General features: G+C 48.5%; 8 protein-coding genes across 8 annotated transcripts; 5 read left to right on the plus strand and 3 right to left on the minus strand.

Moving 5' to 3' along the window:
- Positions 1 to 1598: 1598 nt before the first annotated feature.
- Positions 1599 to 3158, plus strand: J7337_004263 (uncharacterized protein; the record flags this gene model as incomplete). The annotated part of the gene is made up of 1 exon (XM_044821959.1): positions 1599 to 3158. The coding sequence occupies one exon, from the start codon at positions 1599 to 1601 to the stop codon at positions 3156 to 3158; it is 1560 nt and encodes a 519-aa protein (XP_044683292.1).
- Positions 3159 to 4409: 1251 nt separating this feature from the next.
- Positions 4410 to 4961, minus strand: J7337_004264 (uncharacterized protein; the record flags this gene model as incomplete). The annotated part of the gene is made up of 1 exon (XM_044821960.1): positions 4410 to 4961. One exon carries the CDS (start codon positions 4959 to 4961, stop codon positions 4410 to 4412), a length of 552 nt encoding a protein of 183 aa, XP_044683293.1.
- Positions 4962 to 7006: 2045 nt separating this feature from the next.
- J7337_004265 (uncharacterized protein) lies at positions 7007 to 8085 on the plus strand (the record flags this gene model as incomplete). Its single annotated transcript, XM_044821961.1, has 2 exons — positions 7007 to 7594; positions 7648 to 8085. 2 exons carry the CDS (start codon positions 7007 to 7009, stop codon positions 8083 to 8085), a joined length of 1026 nt encoding a protein of 341 aa, XP_044683294.1.
- Positions 8086 to 8379: 294 nt separating this feature from the next.
- J7337_004266 (uncharacterized protein) lies at positions 8380 to 9639 on the minus strand (the record flags this gene model as incomplete). The annotated part of the gene is made up of 1 exon (XM_044821962.1): positions 8380 to 9639. One exon carries the CDS (start codon positions 9637 to 9639, stop codon positions 8380 to 8382), a length of 1260 nt encoding a protein of 419 aa, XP_044683295.1.
- Positions 9640 to 10974: 1335 nt separating this feature from the next.
- Positions 10975 to 14155, plus strand: HIR1 (HIR complex subunit; the record flags this gene model as incomplete). The annotated part of the gene is made up of 2 exons (XM_044821963.1): positions 10975 to 13990; positions 14049 to 14155. The coding sequence occupies 2 exons, from the start codon at positions 10975 to 10977 to the stop codon at positions 14153 to 14155; spliced, it is 3123 nt and encodes a 1040-aa protein (XP_044683296.1).
- A 1072-nt stretch (positions 14156 to 15227) lies between these two features.
- On the plus strand, positions 15228 to 16077 carry J7337_004268 (uncharacterized protein; the record flags this gene model as incomplete). The annotated part of the gene is made up of 2 exons (XM_044821964.1): positions 15228 to 15728; positions 15793 to 16077. 2 exons carry the CDS (start codon positions 15228 to 15230, stop codon positions 16075 to 16077), a joined length of 786 nt encoding a protein of 261 aa, XP_044683297.1.
- Positions 16078 to 18884: 2807 nt separating this feature from the next.
- J7337_004269 (uncharacterized protein) lies at positions 18885 to 20519 on the plus strand (the record flags this gene model as incomplete). Its single annotated transcript, XM_044821965.1, has 4 exons — positions 18885 to 18974; positions 19140 to 19448; positions 19528 to 20211; positions 20262 to 20519. 4 exons carry the CDS (start codon positions 18885 to 18887, stop codon positions 20517 to 20519), a joined length of 1341 nt encoding a protein of 446 aa, XP_044683298.1.
- Positions 20520 to 21120: 601 nt separating this feature from the next.
- On the minus strand, positions 21121 to 22578 carry J7337_004270 (uncharacterized protein; the record flags this gene model as incomplete). The annotated part of the gene is made up of 3 exons (XM_044821966.1): positions 21121 to 21147; positions 21200 to 22450; positions 22513 to 22578. The coding sequence occupies 3 exons, from the start codon at positions 22576 to 22578 to the stop codon at positions 21121 to 21123; spliced, it is 1344 nt and encodes a 447-aa protein (XP_044683299.1).
- Between the last annotated feature and the right edge of the window lie 1628 nt (positions 22579 to 24206).

The raw sequence follows: 24206 nt of genomic DNA on the forward strand, positions 1-24206 counted from the left end.
AATACATTGAGGGGGTCTGCTCGTGGAATGGAAAAGTTCTTGGCGATCAGAACAATGCCGACCAAAAGGCAATCGACTCTATTGTCGTCTCTTTCGAGACTGGTCTCGCTCTTTCGATGTTGTCCCTGAGAGCCGATTAAGATCAGATAAAGCTTGGATGGACTATGACCAACAGCATAAATCAGGCACAGGTCCCTTGAATGGAGATCTTGGCTCTTGGCAATAATTCTATATCATTCTTCTCATCTCGCGTAAGTCACATCGAGGAAATCATCATATGGCTTGACTACTCTTGCGTACAGCAGGCATCCTGTCGGTGGCTATGATTGATGCCAGCAACTGTAACCAACAGTCAGGTCGAGGAACGCACTTAAGTGCGATGGGTGCACCAGGCCCGTCTTTTGGCTGGGGTAACGGAAGAAGGTTGACACAGCTGCCGAAGGGCGGTACTTATACTGCTTAGGTAGTCAAGGTAGCAATTGCGCCACTTAAGGCAGATAACTGATCTTGACTTCTGTAATTCTGGCCTACCTACTATAGGGGCCTTACTGTTTAAGCCTCTGTTTAAAAAGTTCAAAGCTTGATAGCCCTGAACAAGGCTGACGGTAACAAAAAAAAAAGGCTTGACTACCCCAAAGCCTCCTGATCACTCAGGACTGGATCTCCGAGGAGCTTCTCTGAGCAACAACTTACTACATGAAGGAATATTCACATGGAGTTGATGTAAGGGGTTTGGTGGTTTCTTTCTGCTCGAGAAGTCAACTTGGGAGTCGAGATGGCTAGACTACAGACATGAACTGATGTATAATACAACATATTCAACACTGTCGCGATGTAGAGTCTCTGGATGATCAGAGAATGTCCAAGTTCGGGTCTTTTGAATATCGAGGTATCTGACTCAAACATTGTAGTATTGTCTTTGAAGGAATAGCAGTACATGGGAGGATTTGAGTGACACAGTGATGAATGTTTGCAAAGTTCTCAAGTACCTATCTAGGTAGCCATGCCCAAACAACAAAACCCAAGATCAAGTGTACAAACAACCGCAACTGTGAATGAGTGGTCTGATTATAATGCTTGGAGCCTGGAGGCGGAATATATGAGTATCTCATGCTTTCCTGGCACAAGCCAGCAACTACTTTGAGATGAATAGACTCGAGTCCATTTGCAGTGATTTTCATGAAACCGCTTTTGTACACTCCCTGATATAGTATTCACTCACCACATTATTTGTCTGAAGGCAGTCACTTATGATGTTGAAACTGCTAGATTTGTTGGCACTGTTAACTGTGAATACCCTCACTTCCTGGCAGTGGCAGCTTGGCTGGCACTGCTGTGCAGCTGTCAGAGCACTTGCCACTAGGCGGTTGCTAGGCAGTGAATATACACCAACACTTCAAAAACAAAGAGAGATTCATTTCATTTTCATTTCTTCAAATTCTTCTGCTCCGGTTCCCCATCGTTGCTCATCTTTCGCTTCACTTCACAACAGTCTTTAATGAACCACTGCACTTTATCAACTGCATCCCTTCACCAACTTCACCATTTCTACCGCAAAACTCTCGAGTAATCACTGATATCAACAAAATTCAGTCACGATGTTCTGGCGTCGCCCCCGTCTCACTTATGACCCGAAGCAATTCCCCAACTATCGCCCCTACCCCGAAACCGGTTTCGAGCGCCTCATCAAGGAGTGCCCGAATCCATTTCACTTCATTGCATTCACAATCAGATTTCAGATTTCTATCTTCAGTATCATTTTGGAGTGGTTCTGTATGATTCTTCGCAGTCCTCTTCAGTACTCCAAGCACAACGATTGGATCCTCGGCCACTACGAGGCAAGCCCTACTGTTTCTCACATGCTCTGGGGAGCCTTCATCACTGCCTGGTCCTCTCACTTCATGTACCGTATTGGAAAAGCTGTTTGCGAGGTGATTATTGATGCCTATGACGACCCTCTGTGGGCTCTTTACGAGATCTGGGATCTCGGGGTATCCTCGCAGTTCTTTCTTGTCCGCACCATCTTTTTCATCCTGATTACCACCTTCGACTTCGTCTGCTTTTGGACTGTATTCCTCTTCAACATGTCGACGTACTCATTTGCCGTCTGCCTCACCCTGCTCGGCGCTGTTGCTATGTGGCAGCTACACTATTACTTTTTCGTGTACAGTCCTCAGGAAGTCCCTGAACAGGTCTCCTACCACTCCCCCGAGAAAGAAGTTCTTTCTACTCCCGACAGACCAGGTCGCTGCTTTCGAGTACCTACACCTTCTACTGGGTCCTCCACTTCTTCCTGCCGATCATCACCTGGGCATACTTCACCTCAACTTCGACCCCGACCATCAAACAAACCCCCTGGCGCTGCATACGTCAACGTATCTCCCAAAGCCATACAAAAGCTTCATGGCGAAGGAGTCTTCGTCCCAGAACCCACCAGAGTTGCTGACTACTCTTATCTCGAACATTTCGCAGTAAAACGCCCTACCAACTTCAGCCGCGCTGATGCGAAGGCGCACTTTCGGAGGGTTAGGGAAATCGAGAGGAAGAAAGGCATAATATCAAACAGCCCTGACCATTATAAAGATGATTCCCCCTCTCCTACTGTTATTACAAAGACCGCGTGGATTTATTCCAAGATGGATGCTGTCGACCGAATGCTTCGAAACATTATGGACGATGTCACCAAGATGAACACGCTGCTTAACACTTTCAGAGACAAAGGCAGCGTCAAGCCCCTTCCAGACGCCTCACCCGCCATAACATTGTCGCCCCGGACACAACGGCGAAACGCATCTCTTGCTGAGAGAGACCGCATTGGACAAGTCATTAATGATTACGAACGTGAGATTAACAACGTCTCAGGGCGTGTCTATAAGTACAAACCCTGGACTGAAGACATGCTGAAACAGATCGATCGCCTGATTGCCCACGCAGGAGATGCCGCTTCCCGCGCAATTCGTGTAGAAGTCGAAGACTGCAAAAGGCGTGCTGATCTCGCCTTCAAGAGCGTAGACGCGGCAACTGAGACCTCTAAAGAGATTACAGCCTTTTGTGTTGATCGCCAAATAGAACTGGACGCTCAAGCAAAGAAGCTACGTCGTATGGATCGAACTCTGGCTAGGTATAAGATTCCAATCTTTGAAGAGTACTATGATTGATTACCTCCGAGTTTTGACTCATCTTTATCGACTAAACGATTAGCAGAGTGCTATTGTATACATATACACCACGGAGAGCACTTGCAGATTGAGATTTTGGAGTTCGGGATTATACCCTTTGGTTTGCTACACATATTACAGACACTTGCATGATTGACTACGAAGTCGGGAACATGATATCTTGGGTTAACGTCAAGCATAGTGGTCAGAGTTGATGATTGAGGAATGGATGCGATGATGAATGCCATAATATTTATTCTTATGCTCCCAAAGTGATCTTTGTTTCGAATCATCTATGATGCTAATCATTGTGAAAAGGCCTGCCGCGACAGTAGCTCGCTTATCTATATCATCCAGGTCGCCTACGTATAAGAGCTCTTTCTCTCAAGTTACTCTGGTTATGATAGGTGGCTCACGATGAGTAGAAGACGTTGTCCAATACATTCATCTTGTATCAATAGAAGCGCTGGGGATGAGATTGAGAGAGAGATGAGTGACTGCTTCTTGAGGTGCATTGGTGGCCTTTATAAATCTGAGGAGCCGGAAAATCCGGCCTATTGGAGCTGGCGTTGTTGACGCGCGAGTGAAATAGGTCGGTGAGCCATGTACGGTAGCGATAGGACAAAGGGACAGAAGCCGGACCTAGAGCCAGAACATGTTCCGATGAAACTACCTAAACAAAGGAAGTAGTGCAAGAGACATTTCGAATCTATCAGTAAGGTGTATGCTGGAAGTCCTGTAACTACTGGCTTTGATGTAAGCCATGCAAACGACATATGCGATCCTCAATGAAGATGACGACGTTATCCTCAGCCACCGAGACCGGTTTCTAATGGCTTCAAATCGGCCACTGTGGTAGATACTTCTCGGTGGTACTCTATCAACTACTCATCTTCAAGATGTGAGGCTACGGGAACTGCCAAAGCTGTTGAGGTAGGATGTGATGCCATAGATCATGCGACTCAGTGAACGTGGATAATGGCACCATGGTATTGCCCTTGCTTGATCTTGGCATGTATCATTAATGAATGATGCGTCCGTTTAGAGACGCGAGGAGAAGAAATATGTACTCATTGTGGCTATATCTTTACGTGCCAAATCCTCTGTGAACACCTGGGTATCGCACATAAAAATCGCATCTCGTCGTCAGGACAGTTCCAGAACCGATCCTCCAATAAATCCTTCAGTTTTAAAAAACTCCCCCATATCCATAGATCGAACAGATGATCATCAAGACCACCGAGGCGCCAGCTAATAACCAGCAGACTCAATACCATGAACCTGCCAGTAGAGACCCCCTTTCTTCCCAACCTCATCAGCAGCACACTTGACGGATCCACGAGCTGCCATGTCCGTTCCAGAAGAGTACTCCAGAACAGCCTTCTGCATAATCCAAACCACATCATCATCGCCGACCTTTAATCCCTTGTCAGCACGCACAGCAAAGGCGCACGATCCTGATTTGACGATGTCGACAAGCCCATCTCCCACATCGTACTCGCGCTTGTCGTCGGAAGCGGCGGGGATGCTGAAAGTGCCGTTACGAGTACCGAAGGTTGAGAGAAGCGCTGCACAGTCTCTGTAGTCGGCCCGCTTGGTGCTCTCGGGGGCCTGGTGCGCGCGGTAAGTCTTCTTGTCGCATGTACTGAAGGAGTGGTTTCCAGCAGCCCAATAGGTGTATGGATCTTCGTAGGCGCTGGGTGCTGTGGTTGAGACGGCGATCATGTTGTCTTTGGTGGGAGTGGCCGTGGGCGCTGCAGCTGCAAGGCCGACGAAGACGGCGACAACGTTGATGAAATGCATCTCGATAGTTATTTTAGCGGGCGGAAAGAAAATTGAGAAGATTGTTGAGAAAAAGAACGGATCGTGGTGAAGAGTAACGGATCAACAGGTGATCAACACCTATGCTAACGAGTGACTGAGAAAGGGAAACGCTGCGCTGCACTGCAACGAGGAGGTTGGGAGAGACGTTCAGCAGCAGTTAGTTGACGGGGAAGAGGAAAAGAATTATACCCAACCCAGGTGGGAAAGTGGGATGTTTAGATGCGATCACAGACGGAGATGGGAGTGTTTCAAGTAGAGTGGATGAGAATGAAACAAGGATCACAATATGCAGAGAGGATGGTTTATTTTGAGCGACATCTTGGGAACAGATTGATTAGACTCGGAAAAATTAGTGCTGTTTTGCTTTTAGATATATTGAGTCGTTACGAGTGAAACAGGGTGACGGGCTGTGTTTGTTTAATTGCGATAACCATACCGGAGGATTTGGTGTTTGTGTTTCCGTTTTTTTGATGGGGACGATGTTTCGAGCAAAGTGCCATATTCATGCCGAGATCAACGCGTATATATAGGCACAGGAAAACGTGTGATTGGAAAGCAATTAGGGGGAGTGAAACGAGCGTCTATATATATAAGGAATTCTATGTGATGATCAAACCATATGATCTTGTATTCTTGGAGTTTAATTCGCTACCAACAAGACTGACTGAGCGCAGGACCACAGCGATATTGGATACGCTTTGACTATCGCTATGTCTCTCTTGAAGTCCTCGAAACAAACTAGCAGTTGTCTATTTCTTTGAAACGCTCTATCTTGTGTGCCTTGGCTTTCTCCTATTCGCATAATTTCCAGCCTCGCATCGACTCTAGATCAGCACTCTCAGTCACCAACCTCAAGATCAAGGGTCGTTGATCAATAGCAATTTCACACGATAAAAAAAAACTGGCGACAACTGCTGTCAAACTTGAATATATATACACTTCCTTATACCGTTACAGTAGGATTTATCTCCTTGCAAACTTAAATACCCTTCCTTGCTTGCAATATCTCGTGATAGAAACCATCGAGTTTCTTGTCTCTCAGTAACCCCCCCGGGCCGACAGTGGAGAAGAGTGACGCTCCAGTGGATTGAGACCCCCCACTCCCGGCGGTTCATCAACCCCGGTCTTGGAGATGATGACGCGAGGGGCATTGGCCAGTGACAGAGCAATTCGTTGGTTTGTCTGTTGGGTGATGTTTGTACTCTCAATATGACTTCATATGTCGTGGATCTCTGTCTCAAGGCAGCCATGAAAAAGTCTTGGCCAGGTTGGTTGGTATTCTTGGTCTTGATTCGTGGTCACCAATTCCCACGGCATAAGGGTTGATTACCTGCGCTGCCTAATGTGCTGTAAGTTGGAAAAGACCTCCCGTCGTTATTCCCAGACGTCACTGTCTCGGCCGATACAATACTCAAATATGACGGTTCTTCAGACTGTTGCTCGTTCATCGAATTGACCCTCTTTATTAAGCCCGCCACTACCCATCTCATCCCCTATCAACTCCTGGGGTCATCATCTTGGCTCCGTCTTGGCTCCACGTCAAAATGATCACCCCAAAAACCTGTATCATGGACTGCTCGGTTCAGGTGACCCCTCCAAGAAAAAGAGCCGTTACCACGATGATGGAATGGCTCTGATGATCGTCGGAACTCGGCTGAGGGTGAGTGAGACCCTTTCTTTTACTTTCTTTCTTTTTTTCTTACTCGATGTAACTCTCAGCTCGTTGCTTGACTCGATTCCCGAGCTCCGATGAACTGTTCTTGTCCCGTCTAGTCCTAGCTAGGGGTATTATCGGCCCCCAGTTTTGGGATCATTGCCAGTTCCTGATATCATCGTCATGGCCTATCAATCGATTGGTATTAACTGGCATTGTCAGGCCAGCTGGAAGAAGAAAATACCGTGAGGCACCTTGATCATTCTCCATGTTGTGTAATTCCTATCCATTGTAAACTCCATCGCCCAATCTTCTCTTCATTGTTCTTCTCTTCATATCATAAGTAAGGTACTCAGCCATCACCGTCATCATGAAAACCGCTTCACCACCTTCAGCTCCCCATAATGCAACAAGCAAAGTAAAGCGGCTCGTCGGCAAAATTCGCCGCCATTCACATCCCCCAACTCCCGAAGCTTCCTCAGCATCTCCCTCATCATCCGCAAATCCATCTCGCGAATCCTCATCATGTCCTATTCCACATATCGGCAAACATAGTCAACGCCAGAGCCGCCGCGGATCAGCCTCAGATGAGGAGGAGCGCGCGCACGACCTTGAACTCTGGAACGCAGCATACGATGTCCTCAAGAGAGATGGCACGTCTTCGGGTCTTGTGCTCGCCTATGAGAGCATTATTTCCCATGCACTTCCTGATACTTTGAGGCCGGGACACAACGGGAATGGGAATGGGCTGCCGACAGAAAGTGAGAGGAGAGCGGAACTTATGATGATGATCGCAAAATCTGGTCTAAACCGCGAAGTTAAGGAGACATCACAAACAGACTCGGGAGATGTTGAAGCAAGAGAAAATCTGATTCACACAAGGTCGACTATAGCTTCATTACTCGATGACCAGCCCAGCGCCGCTGTCGCTTGGGCGGGCTTCTGCTCACTAACACCAGTAAGCTCCGACTGACCCAACCCATTGAACAACGAGACTAACATCATCAATAGCTTCTACTAGAACCCCTTCTCCGACATGAAGATATTCGCCAAGGGTTTGTGCATATTGCACACACCATTCCTCACTACATGACCCTCCATCGCGCCCTCCATCCATCATCCTGGACATCACCACCAGAGTTCCAACGTCAACAGCCGCAAGTCCATCAAACTCTTTTAATGCTTTATCGACGCATCCTCGAGTACGAGATGAACATTGTCTGCGCCGCTGCGAGCGCCTGGAACATGGCTGCTCGCAACGTCGTCGACTGGCATGGCTGGAAAGCCATGGCTGATGCTGTGACAGACATGGATGCTGAGTTGATGGGCTATGTCGAGAAGAACGGCACAGATGAGACTAGGGCGTTGATGGAGGTTCAGAGGAAGCTGGAGCCTGAAGGGGGAGGGCGTGGTGAGTTACAAGACGACACTTCACCAACAAATACGTAAGAATACAAGATAAGTCAACAATGCAGGGGCCATTACAAGCAAGCAAGGTCATTTTATATAAAGCAAATTTCAATCGATTTACCCAAATAGCCAAATCTACATGTTTTCCTTTTCCCCAGTCCAGACTCCCGACTCCATGCTCCGCCCTTTTGACCAAGCCGGTGTAGGACTTTGCCTTTTCCCCTTAGCCAAGTCGCGATCAAATCAACCAGTCTATCCCAACATCCAATTACCATGTACCCAAAGACCATAATGCTCCGTTTATACAAGAATACTCTTTTAAAAGCGCCTCATTTACTGCTCAACATTCGGGAGGATACCCTGCTTGTCAAGGTTGCTCAGAGTATCGCCGTACTCGTTGATATGTTGCTGCCAGCGACTGACATCGCCCTGAAAACCAATCACCCCCAACATGGCTGACCATCCAGGCATTTGGTCACGGGTCACAAGTTCATATACACGACAGAGGATTCGATGAAATTCCACCTGAGGCCTCATCGCAACCGCGTACAAGTGTCGCACCAAGTCAGCCCAGCCGGCGATAAAGTCAACGTCAAACGTGGACTCGGGATACCGGAACTCGATAGTGTCGTACTTAGAGACAACCAGCGCACACCGGGTAGTTGTATGAAGGGATCCCTCATCGAATTTTCGGAGTGCGACGCCCAAGCTAACCAGGCTGTTTTCCGACCACAGGCGTTTCATAGCTCCCAGCAGACCTCTGTCAACTTTCTTGCGCCAGTGCAGCTGTCGCATGACCTCTCCAAGTGCTTCAACAAGAGCTGCACCCTCGCCATACACTGTTGGTTCACCCCTTTCCATGGCGATTCGAGATTCGACGCTGATGCGCGCAGAGTAAGGAGACGTTGAGCGGAAAGGATGGCACAGAGGGTACAGCAGAGAATCTTCCAGCAGCCAGACTAAAGATGAAAGGCGCAGCGCAGTCGCTAGCTGCATGCTGCCGGCTTCGTTGACGTGAAGGTGTAGTCCACAACCAGAATTAAGCCCAACTACCATGTCGCCCTGCACTGCCGCAAGGCACTTCCTGAGGGTAGGTAGCCCCTGACTGAACTCTGCAGGACGAGTGAGGATAGGACTGTTGAGTTCAGTTCCATACCAGTCGTACTTATTTGACGGTGTCATTCCGGACTTACTGACGCAGTCTCTGGTGATATGACGCTCCGGAACAATATGCCAAAAATCAGACTTAGACACTGATCCGCCAACAGACACATTATTCCAAGTTCGAACATCTCCGCTATTATCTGTGAGCGGAAGAATTGTAGTGCCAGGGATCTGGGCAGGGCTGGATGGCGAAGGAGGTATGAAGCTACACGAGACGGAGACCCCACTGCTGGCGATCAATTCGCATACCTTGTGAATACAAGACGGTTCGATGTCTTTGTAGTCTCCCATCACGAGGCCCAGAAAAGCCTCCGGTGTTGTAGGACAGGTCCATCGAGTCTCACCAGTCACAGCGTCGGAGTTTGGAATCTGCAGTGCAACCATAAATTCCAACTCGATACCGATACATATGGACTGCGGTATCGACATGATGGGCTCGAGTGATGCAGGGATCGCAGGGGTCTTTTCTCGACGGTGAAAATGCTTATTGACCTGGATGTGATGATAGTTTCTCAGGGATGAGAGCAGAGAGGCTGTTGAGCAGCCAGAAGAGGCCGGAGCCCCTAATGGGTTGCGATTTATAGCAGACAGCTCCATAATGAACAATATGCGGTGAGTTGAGGAAGCAAGAACAATTCGTGGTGTTCACTCTTATATATTTGTGAGTCAAAGAACATGGCCGCAAAGAAAGTCAGTGCGTTGGTCATGTAAGGAGAAGGGACAGGGCAGAAAAGTAATCTTGACTCGCTCACCGAAGGGCGGGTCAAGGTTTAGGAATTTGAGGCTGTGAACGAACTATCTTTTTACATGTGCCTGTTGAATGGTCTTCCGCCGAACAAGCTTCTGTGTATGAAACTCTGTTGCCGAGTAGTTAGGACAGCCCAGCCCAGCCCTTAACAAGCACGATAAGGTGATCATGGTTCTATTCGTAAACTAACCATTCGGCAAACTCAATCATGGTGACAACACAAAGCCATTCAAAAATCCTTGACTCCGACTGGGCAATGAACAGAGTGACACTTGTCTCTCAAAAGATGTCTGACCGGTCCAGAACGTGTGATTTAGAGGTAGCGGGAGTGGTAGGGCGATCCTTGCATCCAATCTTTTGACATAATGCCAGGGGTGAAGATTGGGTGAGATCTACACCTCAACATCCAGAAGCTTGTGAGTCGCGGAGAAACACTCGAGAGTCTCGTGATTTTGGATGTGGTGGTAGGTCCAACATGTTGGTAAGCCACATTTCAGCCTGTTTTGGAAGTAAGAACATGATTGACTGATTGGTCTTATCGTAGCATTGTGCCATCAAAATGTGTTGAACAAAGAGCACTCGGTGAGGAATAGTTGACTTACACGAGGAGGAAGTGCAGGGAGAGTCGGCGCATCAAAGTTACTCCGCAACGACCAATCATTAAACTGCACGGCATTTACTAGGAACCTTACCCAAAAAGAAGAATGCCCTGTGACGAAATCCCCTAATTTTGTCCACTGCCTCCTGGGGTGCAATTGTAACGGGCGAGGAATAGCTGTCCCTGCATCTTTGATTGATTGACTGGCCCAAAAAACGCGACATCGCGTTAACTCCAATTTAAGCCAAACTCCATCCTCATCACCATCTTCAAACAACGTCAATTATTTCCACCGCTTGAATTGATCACATCGGATTCGAATTCATCGCGACGAGTATATTTAACTTTTAGTTTGTTCACAGCGTAGCCCTCGACTCAAACGCGATTCCTCCCCGGGCATGCCACTCGACTTTCCATAATGCGTATGATCAAGCCTTCATGGCTAAGCCATAGCGGCGAGCAAAAGGATTTCGAGGTTTACAGCTGTCATGTCTCCCCGGATGGAAAACGACTTGCGACTGCTGGCGGCGATGGACACGTCCGCGTATGGTCGACCGAAAGTATCTACAATGCCGACACACCAAAGTACAGCAAGCCGCGCCAGCTCTGCCACATGAGCCATCATCTTGGAACAATCCACTCAGTTCGCTTCTCGCCTAATGGGCGCTATCTTGCCAGTGGAGCGGACGACAAAATCATTTGCGTATACCATCTGGATAAAGGACCGCCAGCTGCTACCTTTGGCACCAACGAGCCTCCTCCTGTCGAGAACTGGAAGACATACAAGCGTTTAATTGGGCACGATAATGATGTTCAGGATCTCGCCTGGTCGTACGATTCTTCGATATTGGTTTCTGTTGGCCTCGATTCGAAGGTCGTCGTCTGGTCTGGTCATACGTTCGAGAAGCTGAAGACTCTGCCTGCACACCAAAGTCATGTCAAGGGTATCACCTTCGATCCTGCGAACAAATTCTTTGCAACCGCAAGCGACGACCGAACGATCAAAATCTTTCGATTCACTTCGCCTGCGCCTAATGCGACACAGCACGACATGGTCAACAACTTTGTTCTCGAAACGACCATTAGCTCACCATTCAAGAGTTCGCCCCTAACTACCTACTTTCGAAGATGTTCGTGGTCCCCTGATGGTAATCACATCGCAGCTGCCAATGCTGTAAACGGCCCCGTGAGTTCAGTTGCTATCATCGAGCGGACGAGATGGGATAGTGAAATCAATCTTATCGGCCATGAAGCCCCAACGGAAGTGTGCATGTTCTCCCCTCGTCTGTTTCACACGTCAAAGCCAGATGCGAGCGCAGCCGATGGGGCTGCGACGTCGCTCGTGACAGTGATAGCATCAGCTGGCCAGGACAAGACTTTGAGTATATGGAACACAAACACATCCAGGCCTGTGGTCGTGTGTCAAGACTTGTCAGGCAAGTCAATATCTGATCTAGCGTGGACTCCAGATGGACAGACCATTTTTGCGTCAAGTCTAGACGGTAGCATTGTGGTTGTAAATTTCGAGGAGGGAGAGCTCGGCTGGGTAGCGCAACCAGAGGAGAACGTTAAGGCACTTCAGAAATATGGCGCGTCTCGGAAAGGAATGGGTATAGCCGAGGACGTCGATGGCCTCATTTTGGAAAATCAGAGTAAAGAGGGAGAGTCGCGGGCTGTAGAGTCGAGGATGGGTGCACTCATGGGAGACTTTTCTGAGTCAACTAAGGAGTCAACACCTATCGCTAATGGCCCTAAACCCAATGGCATTTCGGCAAAACCATCGACAAATGGCCAAGCTGAGCCAGAAAACGAACCAGAGAAGCAGCCAGAAGAGGCAGCTGACAAGACAGCCGAACGTGTCAAGGAATTGAAATCGCGGGTCACTGTCGGCAAAGATGGCAAGAAGCGAGTTGCACCTTTGTTGGTGTCATCATCAGGGACAGGTACATCTTCATTGCCTCAAACTCAGTTGGTTGGAACAACGAGCACCAACAAGAACACGCAGAATGATACGCCGCAGACAATAGTTGACATGAGCAAGCCCTATGACGGTCTGCCCAAGGGAGGCATTGCCGCCATGTTGCTTGGTAACAAGAGGCAAATCAACCTGGGTGATGACGAAGATGAAGAGGAGCCGGTTGCCAAGCGTGTTGCAACAGGTCCTACACCTATTGTCACTGATGGCCCTAATGGAGTCGAGCCAGCAACTCTCGTACCTGTTCCGAATGGCGTTGTTCCCACACCGGAGTTCCTCAGGCCCGCAGTCATGAATGTGTCTATGTCCTTCGCTCAGGTCAGATTAGCTGTACCGAAGATCCGGTCACATATCCTTCGGCCGCTGGACAGAGGAGTTTTACAGGGTGAAAGCTCCTTAGAAGAAGCAACAAAGACCCCAGAAAACATAATTCTGGAAGCGAAGAATGATACCACCCATGGCCATCCTTCGCATGTCATAGTCAGCAAAAGGGGTGCCCTTATCTGGGAAGAGTGGCTTCCCAGAGATGTCATTCTAGTGACAGCGACGAAACACTTTTGGGCCGTGGCTTGCGAGGATGGATCTGTGCATACTTGGACTTCTGCTGGAAGAAGACTTCTTACCCCTATCATACTCGAGTCGCAGCCTGTTATCCTAGAAGCTCGCGATCACTGGTTGCTGTGCATTACAGCTGTCGGCCTTGCCCATGTTTGGGACATGAAAACCCAATCTGCTCCCAATCCTCCGGTGTCACTTGGACCAATTCTGGATATTGCCACGACATCGCTTAACCAACACAGCGCGACGCCTGGCCCTGGTATTACTTCTGCCCATCTGAACAGTACTGGCCACATCATTGTGACACTGACCAATGGTGATGGCTACTGCTATGCTCGCGATATGTATACATGGCAACGCCTAAGTGAAGCTTGGTGGGCAGTGGGCTCACAGTATTGGAACTCGAACGATTCTTCTATTTCTGCTTTGCAATCTACGGCTGTTGGTCCTGATTCTAAGGACAGACAAGATAGCAAGTCTTCCAAAGCCAGTGTGTCGTCAGGCATCATACCTTTCCTCGAGCGACATACAACGAACGAATTTTTGTTGAAAGGTAGATCATATTCCTTACAGCGCATTATTAAGATGGTTGTCCAGCGGAAGGAGTCTGAAAATCTTGAAAGCAGTGTCAGCATTGCCCATTTGGAAACAAGAATTGCTGGTGCTCTGCAACTTGAGGCACGGGAAGAATTTCGACTATATCTCTTCATGTATGCGAAGCGCTTGGGCGCCGAGGGGGCAAGGGTCAAGGTTGAAGAGCTCCTCAACAGTCTGCTTGGTGGCATACTTGAAGACAAAGAAGAAGATGAGGAAGAGGACGGCCATGGGTGGTTCAGCAAAGAAGGCGACATCTGTGGATGGGATCGAAAGGAGCTGCTCACAGGTGTAGTTATGATTCTTGGTAAGTTGTTCTTATTGATGTCACTATGGCAAAATTTTTATAAACTAACAGCAAACAGGAAAATACCGTGAGCTCCAGCGATTGACGCTTCAATACGCAAGAATTCTTGACATAAGTTTAGAGGATGGCTCAGTGGATGTTGAACAAATGGATGTGGAGGCTTAAACAAAAGGCATGGTTTTAAGGTTGTATCATTATCGTAATACCCGTCGTTCCTATGAGGTGACAGAGGCGACGGCGGGCACTATTTTTTTGTTTAACAGGCAAATATGGCGTTGAGGCTTATCTGCTGGGGATCTGATGGTCCAGCGGTGCGGACTTGGGGTACAGGCAGGGGATAGACTACTGTTGGTGCTCGTTGATACGAAAGAACGCCTGGTTAATGAGGGCATGCAAACACTATCATGCAGTACCATCCTGAGAGTGTATTGATTGGTGAAGTTCATGACAAATGGCTAATGTGGGTGAGCAAAGTGATTCTCGACACACCGTTATCTTTCATCGTTCCCTCTGTAACACAACCGACTGAGATTGCTGCGGCTCATGATCACATGCCATGTTTGGTGAGGAGTGGCGTTGGGTGGAGGTGAGGAAACAAGATGATGATGTTATCGTGAGTGGGCAAATGGGTGCATCGCCAACACCGGTCTGTTGTTGTTCCTGGGCTTCCCCGGTCCGGATCTTTTCTTCCGGTCACTCCAGAGCCTCTGGGCAGCAACTTCTCTTCTTGTCAAGCTGGTGTTTAGTGTGTAAGATACTGCACCTGCTCGCAGCTGCCACGTCCATGTCCGCCTCCACATTGAATCACCTGCCAACCTGCATCTCCTTGGTTCTTTTCGCCTGAGGATACAACAATCGCAAGGTGGAGGATTATCAGTAGGTACAAATGCCCCCCGGTTTGTCTTCTCTCTTCTCTTACTTCATTCTTCTTATTCTTCATCCTTTGATTCGTTATTCTACTTCGAACCTGGAATCGAAAGCAATCACAAGCACAAACACAATCTCTTCTCTTTAGCACGTCTAGAACGTCTTCCGTGCTCAGCACCTAAGGTGCCTTTACACTCCTTTCTTTCTCATACTCCTTTCTCAAAACCTCTTCCTCTCCACCCTGCACTTCATCTACCTAAGGTACTCAATAGCCTTCATCTTTACGGCCTTTAACCCTTCCGGTCCTTTCTTCGTTCAAGGCATTTGTCAATTCTTCCCCTGAACGTTGAACCTTTTCTCCACCTTTATCATGGCAAAAGCCCGCCGCTTCACTCCTTGGTGGGCAGGGGCCCTAACCCTTCTTCACTTCACCCTGTTCGTGTGTGGCTCAGCCCTGCCCTCTTCTGCCGATGCCCCCATCAAGGCAGCCTTGGTGACCCTCGTCCAAGAAGACGATATGAGTGCTATACTCTACAGTATTCAACAGATCGAGGACAGGTTCAATAACCGCCACTTGTACGACTGGGTTTTCTTTAGCATCCAAGATCTTCCTAATAGGTTCAAGGAGCTCACTTCCAGCGCTACAAATGCTACTTGTTTCTTCGAAGTTATTCCTGAGGAGAACTGGAATATGCCCGACTGGACTGATCACTCTCGACTTTCGGACTCCCACGGAGTCGACCCTGACGGCAACCCGAAGACCTATAAGCCCATCGCCGACATCCGCCAGATGAAACGATGGAGCTCGGCTCCCTTTGCTAACGAGAGACGTCTCCACAACTATGAATGGTTCTGGAGAGTCGATCCAGGCGTAAGTGGTTCCCGAGACAGTCACAGTGATGCATCGAAAATTGATCAGGAGCTGACACAAGCAGGCTTCTTTGAGCCAAGACATTCCTTTCGATGTCTTCCGTTACATGCGAGACAACGGTATTGCCTATGGTTTCAACCGAGCTGTCCTTGGCCAAGCCAACTTGTATCAACTCTCTCGCGTCAAGTCTTTCATTGACAAGCACCCAGAGCTCCTTCATGAAGAGGCTGATATCACATGGCTTATTGAAAACGGCGCAGGTCTCGCTATTCAGTCAAGCTCATCGTATGACAGCTGTGAAGGATCGGTAGACGAGGGCAGTGACAAACTGAGGTCGCGGATCATTTAGGAGAGCCGCCCTGGTGGTCAACACAGCTCGGACACTAATAGGTCACAGGATGAGACGGCCCACGACAGAAATACCAAGAATGAAGGAGAGGGAGCATCTCGGATTGGTGGGTCCTTTGCGACTTGGCTAAGTGAAGTTTACGGCAGCAGTCTTTATCCAACATTTGACATTGGATCCCTAGCTTTCTTCCGCAGCCCTCATCACGCAGCCTTCTTCCACCATCTCGACAGCGCGGGCGACTTTCAGTATCGCCGGATCGACGCCGTCCCGGTGCACAGCTTGAGCGCGAGTATGTTCCTGCCTCGGGAGAGTGTCTGGAACTTTGGCACTAAGAATATGCAACTTCGCACTCAGCTTACCATCCAGCCAACCGGAGTCGGAGCTATTCCAGATGGTGATCAAAGCATCGCGGGCTATGAAATCACTGACTCAGGCAACAGTGTCAAGCACGAGAGTGATGCTGAAGAGGAAAATAAATCGTTTCACGAAAATTGGGAGTCAATGACGCCAGACGTGAGCGAACAGTCCGAGAACCCGCACTTGATATCAGGCAACACGTGGATGGGAAAGGACGTGGCGGATGAGGCTGAAGGATGTAGCTTTTTTTGGTTTTGGGGACAAATGATAGTTGGATTTCCAGGATTTGCAGGATATGGGTGGGAAACAGATTTTAGTTGTTTGCAAAATGATTGAAGGGACAACTTAGGATCAGGGTACAACATGTACAGACAATTGGGCTCACCGCCTCGCGGGCCGAGGCAGTACAAAGAAAAGATGAGGTTTGCTTTTCAGATGAGATTGTATGCGCATTAGTGAGTGAGAAACCACACCATCAGAGCGGTGAATGTAAATGTTGTATAATGTATTACGGGAGGGGGCCTTTGGGCACAGCTGAGACAAGACGTTTTGGCTGGACCCAGGAAAAAGGCGCCTGCGTCGGGCGGCGGCAGATGCCACACACATGGGGACAGTCGTAGAGCGTCTGAGGTGCGGTTTTGACGTAAAAAGTCATGGATGGACGGACGGATGTCCTTCCTACGTGGCTGGTGGTTCTGCATATATGATATCTGGAAGACGCACAATGTACGTCACTAAGCAGTGCAGAAGCAGGCAAGTCTACCTAGGTAGTCAGATAAATGACGCCATTAAGAAATACAGCATGTGTGAAGCTGGGGATTGTCGACGTCGAAACATATCATGTTAGTAAAGGATGTAATTCCCTGGAAGCAAATGAGGTACGAAACAAAACATAGCAGGTTGGGTTTTTTGTGCTTGGACATGTTTGATGAGAAGAGCTGCGGAGTTTGTGGGGTTTGGATGACGATCGGCGCCGGTGGGATCGGAGCCGGGGAGGGGAACGACGAATTTAGTTCAAGATCCGAAGTGAGATTGATTTGGCTTGGAGAGATTTATGTTGAAATTGGAAGGTGATTGACCACATCGTATTTGAGCATACATACTCCGTATAGCCTCGTTTAGTAGCTGTACTAGAGGTTGAGTAGCTTATTACAACCTCGGCCTTTTCATACTGATGATTCACGGTTTTGATACTCTCTGGTCATGCTATGAAGCGAACAGGGATGCGACTTGGTCTTCCACCGCCTGTGGATAGATTTGTCGCTTGCTATAAAATGAGAGCAAGAGACAGAGTCTCAGACAAGATTTTCGGTTAAATCTACCGGTATCCGCCTGTTGCAAAGCTTTTTTCCCCTCTTGGTTCCTGGCATGAATAAAAAGGCACGGGGGCAGGGATAATAAAGGGGCCGGGGCAACTTAAACAGGGGTTATTAGAGTTAATGACTGCAACGTTGAAAATTGTAAAGGTTTATTAACGATTTATTGAAAATTATCTAATTACTGCTCTTATTGCTAAGTAAAGTGCATTGAGAACTCAACCAATCCCGTCTCTCAAACATGAAGTTCTCATTCCCTGCCCTGCTGAAAACACTTCCAAAGATGCATCTGCCCCTGATTCCTGCTCTGTCAGATCCCCGCCCACCCATACATCTACGGTCTACCTAGGTACCTAGGTAGCTTGGCCAGTGGGGAGGAAGATGCACCAACTGCCACATGCCTTCCTGCCTTACCTGGCTGGACATACCTAGGTCTGGGTCCTATTTTTATGACAAAAACCAACAGGAAGTAAGGCAAGGGGTTCAGGTTCAGGTTCACAGTTCCTTCCATTGTAGTAGGCTGGACGGCTGTGGTGCTTCCTTCCTTGCACTACCCCAGGGTCACTGTATCCTTCCTGCCTACCTACCTGCCTTATCCTATTCTGTAAAGAACGGAGACTTCCTTTTTTTTGAAGGTGCTCCCCGCCTCTTTCTTCCCCTTTTGTCCTTTTTCTCCTTCATTTCTTCTATGTGTAGAAGCTCTTTAAGATTATCTTCTGCCACTTCGAGAAGTACGAATAACGAGCACGGATATCCGACGTCGACTGGCAGTGACGATATTGCAAGGCATTGGCTCCCGAGCCTTGGCAGTGCACGATTGCGATCGCGGAGGGGCCCTTGGATCTGCAACAGAAACATTTACAAGATTGACACGCGATCCGAATACTCGATATTGTATCATTCTACTTTAACAAACGAAAAAGAACCCAAAAAATCGGTGGACGTGGTTGGTTGGCGCCCGAGCCATCGTAAAGAATTCGAATTTCGCCCATTGTCGCATCGTCTTCCCAGCCAGTGTCGCAAAGCCCCCATCGCGGTTTCAGGGCGCATTGCTCTCTTACTACTGGCCAATTCTCTTTATATCACACTCCTTTACATCATATCGACGAACTCAGCTCTTCTTTCCACTTCACAATGGCGATACTGGAGGCCTTCCCCAAGGCGCCGCCTGCTAGCCAGGGTGGCTTCCTTGGTCTGAACAAGAAGCAGTGGGCTTTAACAACGGTACGAACTTCACACCTGGTTTCTTACTATGCTGTTTGGTAATACACAGATTCCATGACTCTGGTACTGACGTGCTATTCCAGTTGACTTTTCAAAACTCAGCCCTTATCTTGGTAGGTTTTTGTCGCAGCGCATCATCCTAGGCTCAGCTAATATTGCCTTCAGATTATGCACTACTCTCGCGTTATGCCTCCGAGTGGCGATCACCGCTACTTTACTTCGACCGCCGTCTTCCTGAACGAGATCATCAAGCTCGCCGTTTCGCTATCCTTGGCCATCTACGATACCTCAAAGACCTTGGCTCCTACGACACCCGCAACAGTCCTTTTCGAGCAAATCTATAATTCTGTTTTTGCAGGTGATGGGTGGAAACTTGCATTGACAGCTGCTTTCTATACCTTGCAGAATATGCTGCAGTATGTCGCTGTGGGTAACTTGGATGCGGTGCACTTTCAGGTGCTGTATCAGCTCAAGGTATGTCTCACCACCCAGTCATATTGGTCTTGGCAAAGCAAGCCCTGTTAGAGTACGTTCTGACTTTTCCCCCCCAAAGATTCTCATCACAGCATTGTTCAGTGTTGTACTGCTGCGACGGCACTTGGGACCCAAGCGCTGGCTTGCCCTCATCATCTTGACGCTGGGCGTATGTGTTGTGTCACTCCCTCAAGCCGGCTCATCTTCGAGCTCATCCAGCATTCCTCTCCGCCACATGACGGACCATTTCTTCCCTCGCTCGCTGCATGAGCTTGGACACGTACCCACGGATAACAGCCAGGCTGGACATCTAGCCAAACGCTCTGCTACCTATCAAGGCATTGACCATGATTTGCCGCCACTGGATCCTCTTATGAATTACTCGGTTGGCTTGGTCTCTGTCCTTGTCGCTGCTACCGTATCCGGCTTGACTGGTGTCTACTTCGAAAAGTTACTCAAAGAGAGTCCCACTCAAGCCAGTGTTTGGATCCGAAACGTTCAGCTAAGCTTTTACTCCATCTTTGCTGCCGGCCTCGGTGGTGTAATTTGGCAGGACGGTGAGGGAATCAGCGAACACGGCTTTTTTGAGGGCTACAATTGGGTTGTGTGGAGTGCCGTTGTGCTCCAAGCTGCCGGTGGCATGTTGGCGAGTGTTGTAATTCGGGATACGGACAATATTGTCAAGAACTTTGCGACGAGTATCAGCATTGTCATTAGCTTCTTGATCAGCATGATGTTATTCCAGTTCGAGGTGTCGGCAACAGTAAGTTCCCTTATCGTGACCTATCGCATGGATATTAACACAGCCTGCAGTTTGTCATTGGCACATTCCTGGTTCTCCTCTCTACTTGGATCTACAATGGTTCAGATAGGGCTATCCGTCGTCCTCCACCAATCCAGATTCATAGCTTCGAGAAACCGGCTATTGAGAGTTTACAAACCCCTCGTAATTTGGCGAACCGACTGACTGTCAATCCCATGGATAGCCCTATGGGTTTGACCACGAGTCGACCAAGCACACCACTACTGCCCAGAACGCCATCTCGATCAAACTTTAAGAGAGACGATTGATCTTTTCGATATATATATCATTCAAACCACCTTATACACTCGAATACAAAATTTCGTATTCGGGATTTCATTATTATGAAGTCGAACGAAGACATGAATCACGCATCCTTGCAGTAACATTACATATAGCCAGGATCTCATTGGTACATTTCTTGGATAGATAGAAGAGCTTGCATAGCCGGTCTGAGTGGTTATCACTTTCTGCGTACCCCGGTAGGTATGGTTGGCGATAGGAAAAATGCCCACTTCTGAGGAGGTGTGGTATGCAGTATACCCCTGATTATAGAAACGTGAATCTTAGATCAAGACCAGAGAGGACGGAAATGTTGTTTACCGGAAATCACAACTTCCACGTTGAAAATATAGTGGAGAGGCTTGGACAAGAATACAAGTCCATTATCGCTGTTTACTTGCTTTACTGAATAGTCATTCCTCTTGATGTGAGCTGATGGGAAGCAGTTTTGCTCCTCAGATATCACTCCTATATACACCCTCCATTACGCTTTGATGGCCTCAACTTTTAAGGATATATGGCGCCTCTTTCAAAGAAGATCAAACGCAAACTTTTTGCACTAGTCTAGATTGTAGAAACGAGCTTCGTTTACATAATGACTTCGTTGGTGACATCCTGTAACTCTATTAGCGGGCTGATCATCGAATAATTCGAGTTGGGAACTTACCCTCTTCAACTCCTTGTAGGGCAAGCAGACACAGTTCTGCACGCGGACCTCATCGCCGACACCACAGTCCTTGCCAAGGATGGTAATGCTCTGGACCTTGACACCATTCTTGATGATGCTGGTCGAGTGGCTGCCAACAGGGGTAGGGGTACCCTCAACTCGAGCCCAGGCACCAACGCGGCTACCCCAGCCAATGATGGAGTAGAGAACGCAAGCGTCGTGCTTGATCTCGCAGTCCTCGAGCACGATACTCTCCTTGACACGGGCGCCAGCGCCAATGTGAGCACGGGGGCCAATGCTTACATTGGGGCCGAGCTTAGCAGTGGGGTGCACTTCGGCTGTAGGGTGAATGAAGACGGGAGGGACGATGTTTGCGCTAGGAGTGGCAAGCTCTTCGCTGTGGTCGGATTGCGCAGCCTTCTGGAGGTAGAGAGCGTTGGCAGGAACAGCAGAGCCAGCAGTCTTGATCTGGCGCCAGAAGTCCTTGGTCTCGTAAACGTAGAACTGCTTGTTGTCGGCCATATCAGAGAGGATATCCTGCTCCAGGCGAATAACCTCGCTCTTCTTTTCTTCGTCGTCATCGTCGTCATCGGGAAGGACGAAGCTGTTTTCGAGGTTATCGGAAGAGGGGTAGGAGACGAGACGAGAGGGCCGGTCGAGGCGGCGCTTGATTGCGGAGCGGATAGAGGGGAAGATTGCCTCGGTGGAGAAAAGGTAGACACCACAGTTGATCAGGTTGCTGATTCGCGACTCGGGCTTCTCGACGTAATGCAGAACACGGCGGGTGTGAGAATCGGAGACAATGCAACCGAAGTTTGTCGCCGCCTCGTCGCTCACACGTGTTCCGAGGATGACAGCCTCAGCATCCTTATCGTTGAAAAGCTTGAGCATCTCGTCAAGAGGGAACGAACAGCAAACATCGGCGTTGAGAACAAAGAGACGCTCGGGGCGACCCTTGAGGATAGCATCACGGAAGTGGTAGAGACCGCCAGCGGTTCCAAGAGCCTCATACTCGCGGAGGTACTTGATAGTGATGGCGGGGAACTCCTTGGCGGAGTCCTTGATGAAGTCGCGGAAGACAGATTCGTCGTAGTAGCCAATGATGTAGACCTCCTGGATCTGCTTGTTGGGGACGCGAGCGATGGAGGAGAGGCAGTGCCAGATGATGGGATGGCCAGCGACTTCGAATAGAGGCTTGGGCACGTCGAGAGAGAGAGGACGGAAACGAGTGCCGCGAGAAGGACCACCGACCTAGAACAATTACTCTGTTAGAAGAGCAAGTTTATAGAGGGGTGGAGAGGGTGAAGCTATACCAGGATGACGGCCTTTGTGGCGCCCTGGTCCTTGGTGCGATGGGCCATGGGGACGTGGAGGGACATGATTGCTGTGGTGTGATGAAGAGTGGGAATTGGGGAGAAGAGAGGGAGAAGAAGCTCGTAGGGGGAGGTAAAGTTGAGCTTGATCTCTGTGTTTTGCTGGGAGGGGAGTGAGTGGAGGGGACACTTTGGAGAATTGAAGGCGGTGACCGAAAGGGGAAACTGTTGATGGGCGGGAACGGTGAGGTTAGGTGGGGGTGGGTATGCACGTGGGAATATAGGGGTTCAGCTGAGTCAGGGGCTTACCCTGTATTAGATACCTAGGGAGAGATGAGAAACGACTTTGACTAGACGGAGGCTTGAGATATGGTTTGGTGACGTTTGGTAAAACGGCTTGGTGTCCTTTACTCAATTGTTTCAGAACCCGAAGTTTACGCGATTGCAAATGCGATCAAAAGGTCATACATCTGATCGGATCGTTGCAACCTGAATAAGCGATGTTGGATGCAACCAGACAAGAAAAGAAGATTGAAATTATTGACATTCCACAGCCAGGTCTCTCCATTGTATGTACAAATACGCGATGATGGTGGTTGTAGCTCCAGGGCTATTAGTCTTGAGTGTTGTTGGTAAGCTGTAGATTTCGTCGAACTAGGTGATTTGTGACAGATTCAAGAGCATGATAGATACGAATAATACTTGCTATTATTATTCTTTACGATCAATCATCAAGTGAACCGTCTTGTCTAACTCTATGAGCTACTAAAATTCATGGATGATTCATGTAATATGTACCTTGGGTACGCCAGAAACCAATTCACAGCTTCAGATGGATGTTAGTCACCACAATAACAAGCACAGGTATTCGGTTCCCCTTTCGTATCAAGCAGTTCCATTGTAACATAATCATTGTGAGATATTCCTTTCAAAGTAGAGAGAAAATGCCTAGGATATTTGAAATTCGAGTGGTTGAAAGTTTGCAAATGTGTAGTGGTCTGCAGGTTGCCAAGAAGCGGGAATGGAACGAACCGTTCCGTTTCCTGTTTTTGATTGTGTGGAATCGATAGCCCCTCGACAAGTAGTATTTAAATATTTGATGTGGCTAATTACTACTAGATTGATAGTACACAAGGCTCGATTGATAATGTTCTCCTCAACCTTTTCAATTGTGACAATCTTTGCATCGTGAACCAACAACATTTTAAACCTCATCTTGAGATCTTCAAATCGAGTGGGTCAAGTTTTAGCTGCCGAAGATGGACCCCTGCTAGACAGTGGGTATTGATGGATCAGAATAGAAATGGACCCATTCTCAACCTCTTGGGAACTGTATGTATGAATAGAATCAATGTTGAGGATATATAACTTTGAGAATCAATGCGAAAACAGCCATCCACCAAACAAGAGGGCGGCTGAGGCGGTGAACAGGCCAATTAAGACAACATGCAAAAGCCCCTCCATCAATAAGCCAATGCAACACTCATCAGCCGATTCCAAGCCTCCCTCTCCGCACTTGCCCGCCATCTCAGGACACAACGGCTACCTTGATCCAGTCAAAAGCCAAAGACGCGCAAGCCAGGGGTACCCATCCCTGGAGATGCTACCTACCGGACTGCCGTCTGGGGAAAATCCGGGGTTCCTTTGTGTACTCGACAAGTCCCTCGTCTGTACTGTGGCGGCTCGCAGCGCGG

This window comes from Fusarium musae, chromosome 3 (genome assembly GCF_019915245.1).
Source record: "Fusarium musae strain F31 chromosome 3, whole genome shotgun sequence".
Taxonomy (NCBI): domain Eukaryota; kingdom Fungi; phylum Ascomycota; class Sordariomycetes; order Hypocreales; family Nectriaceae; genus Fusarium; species Fusarium musae.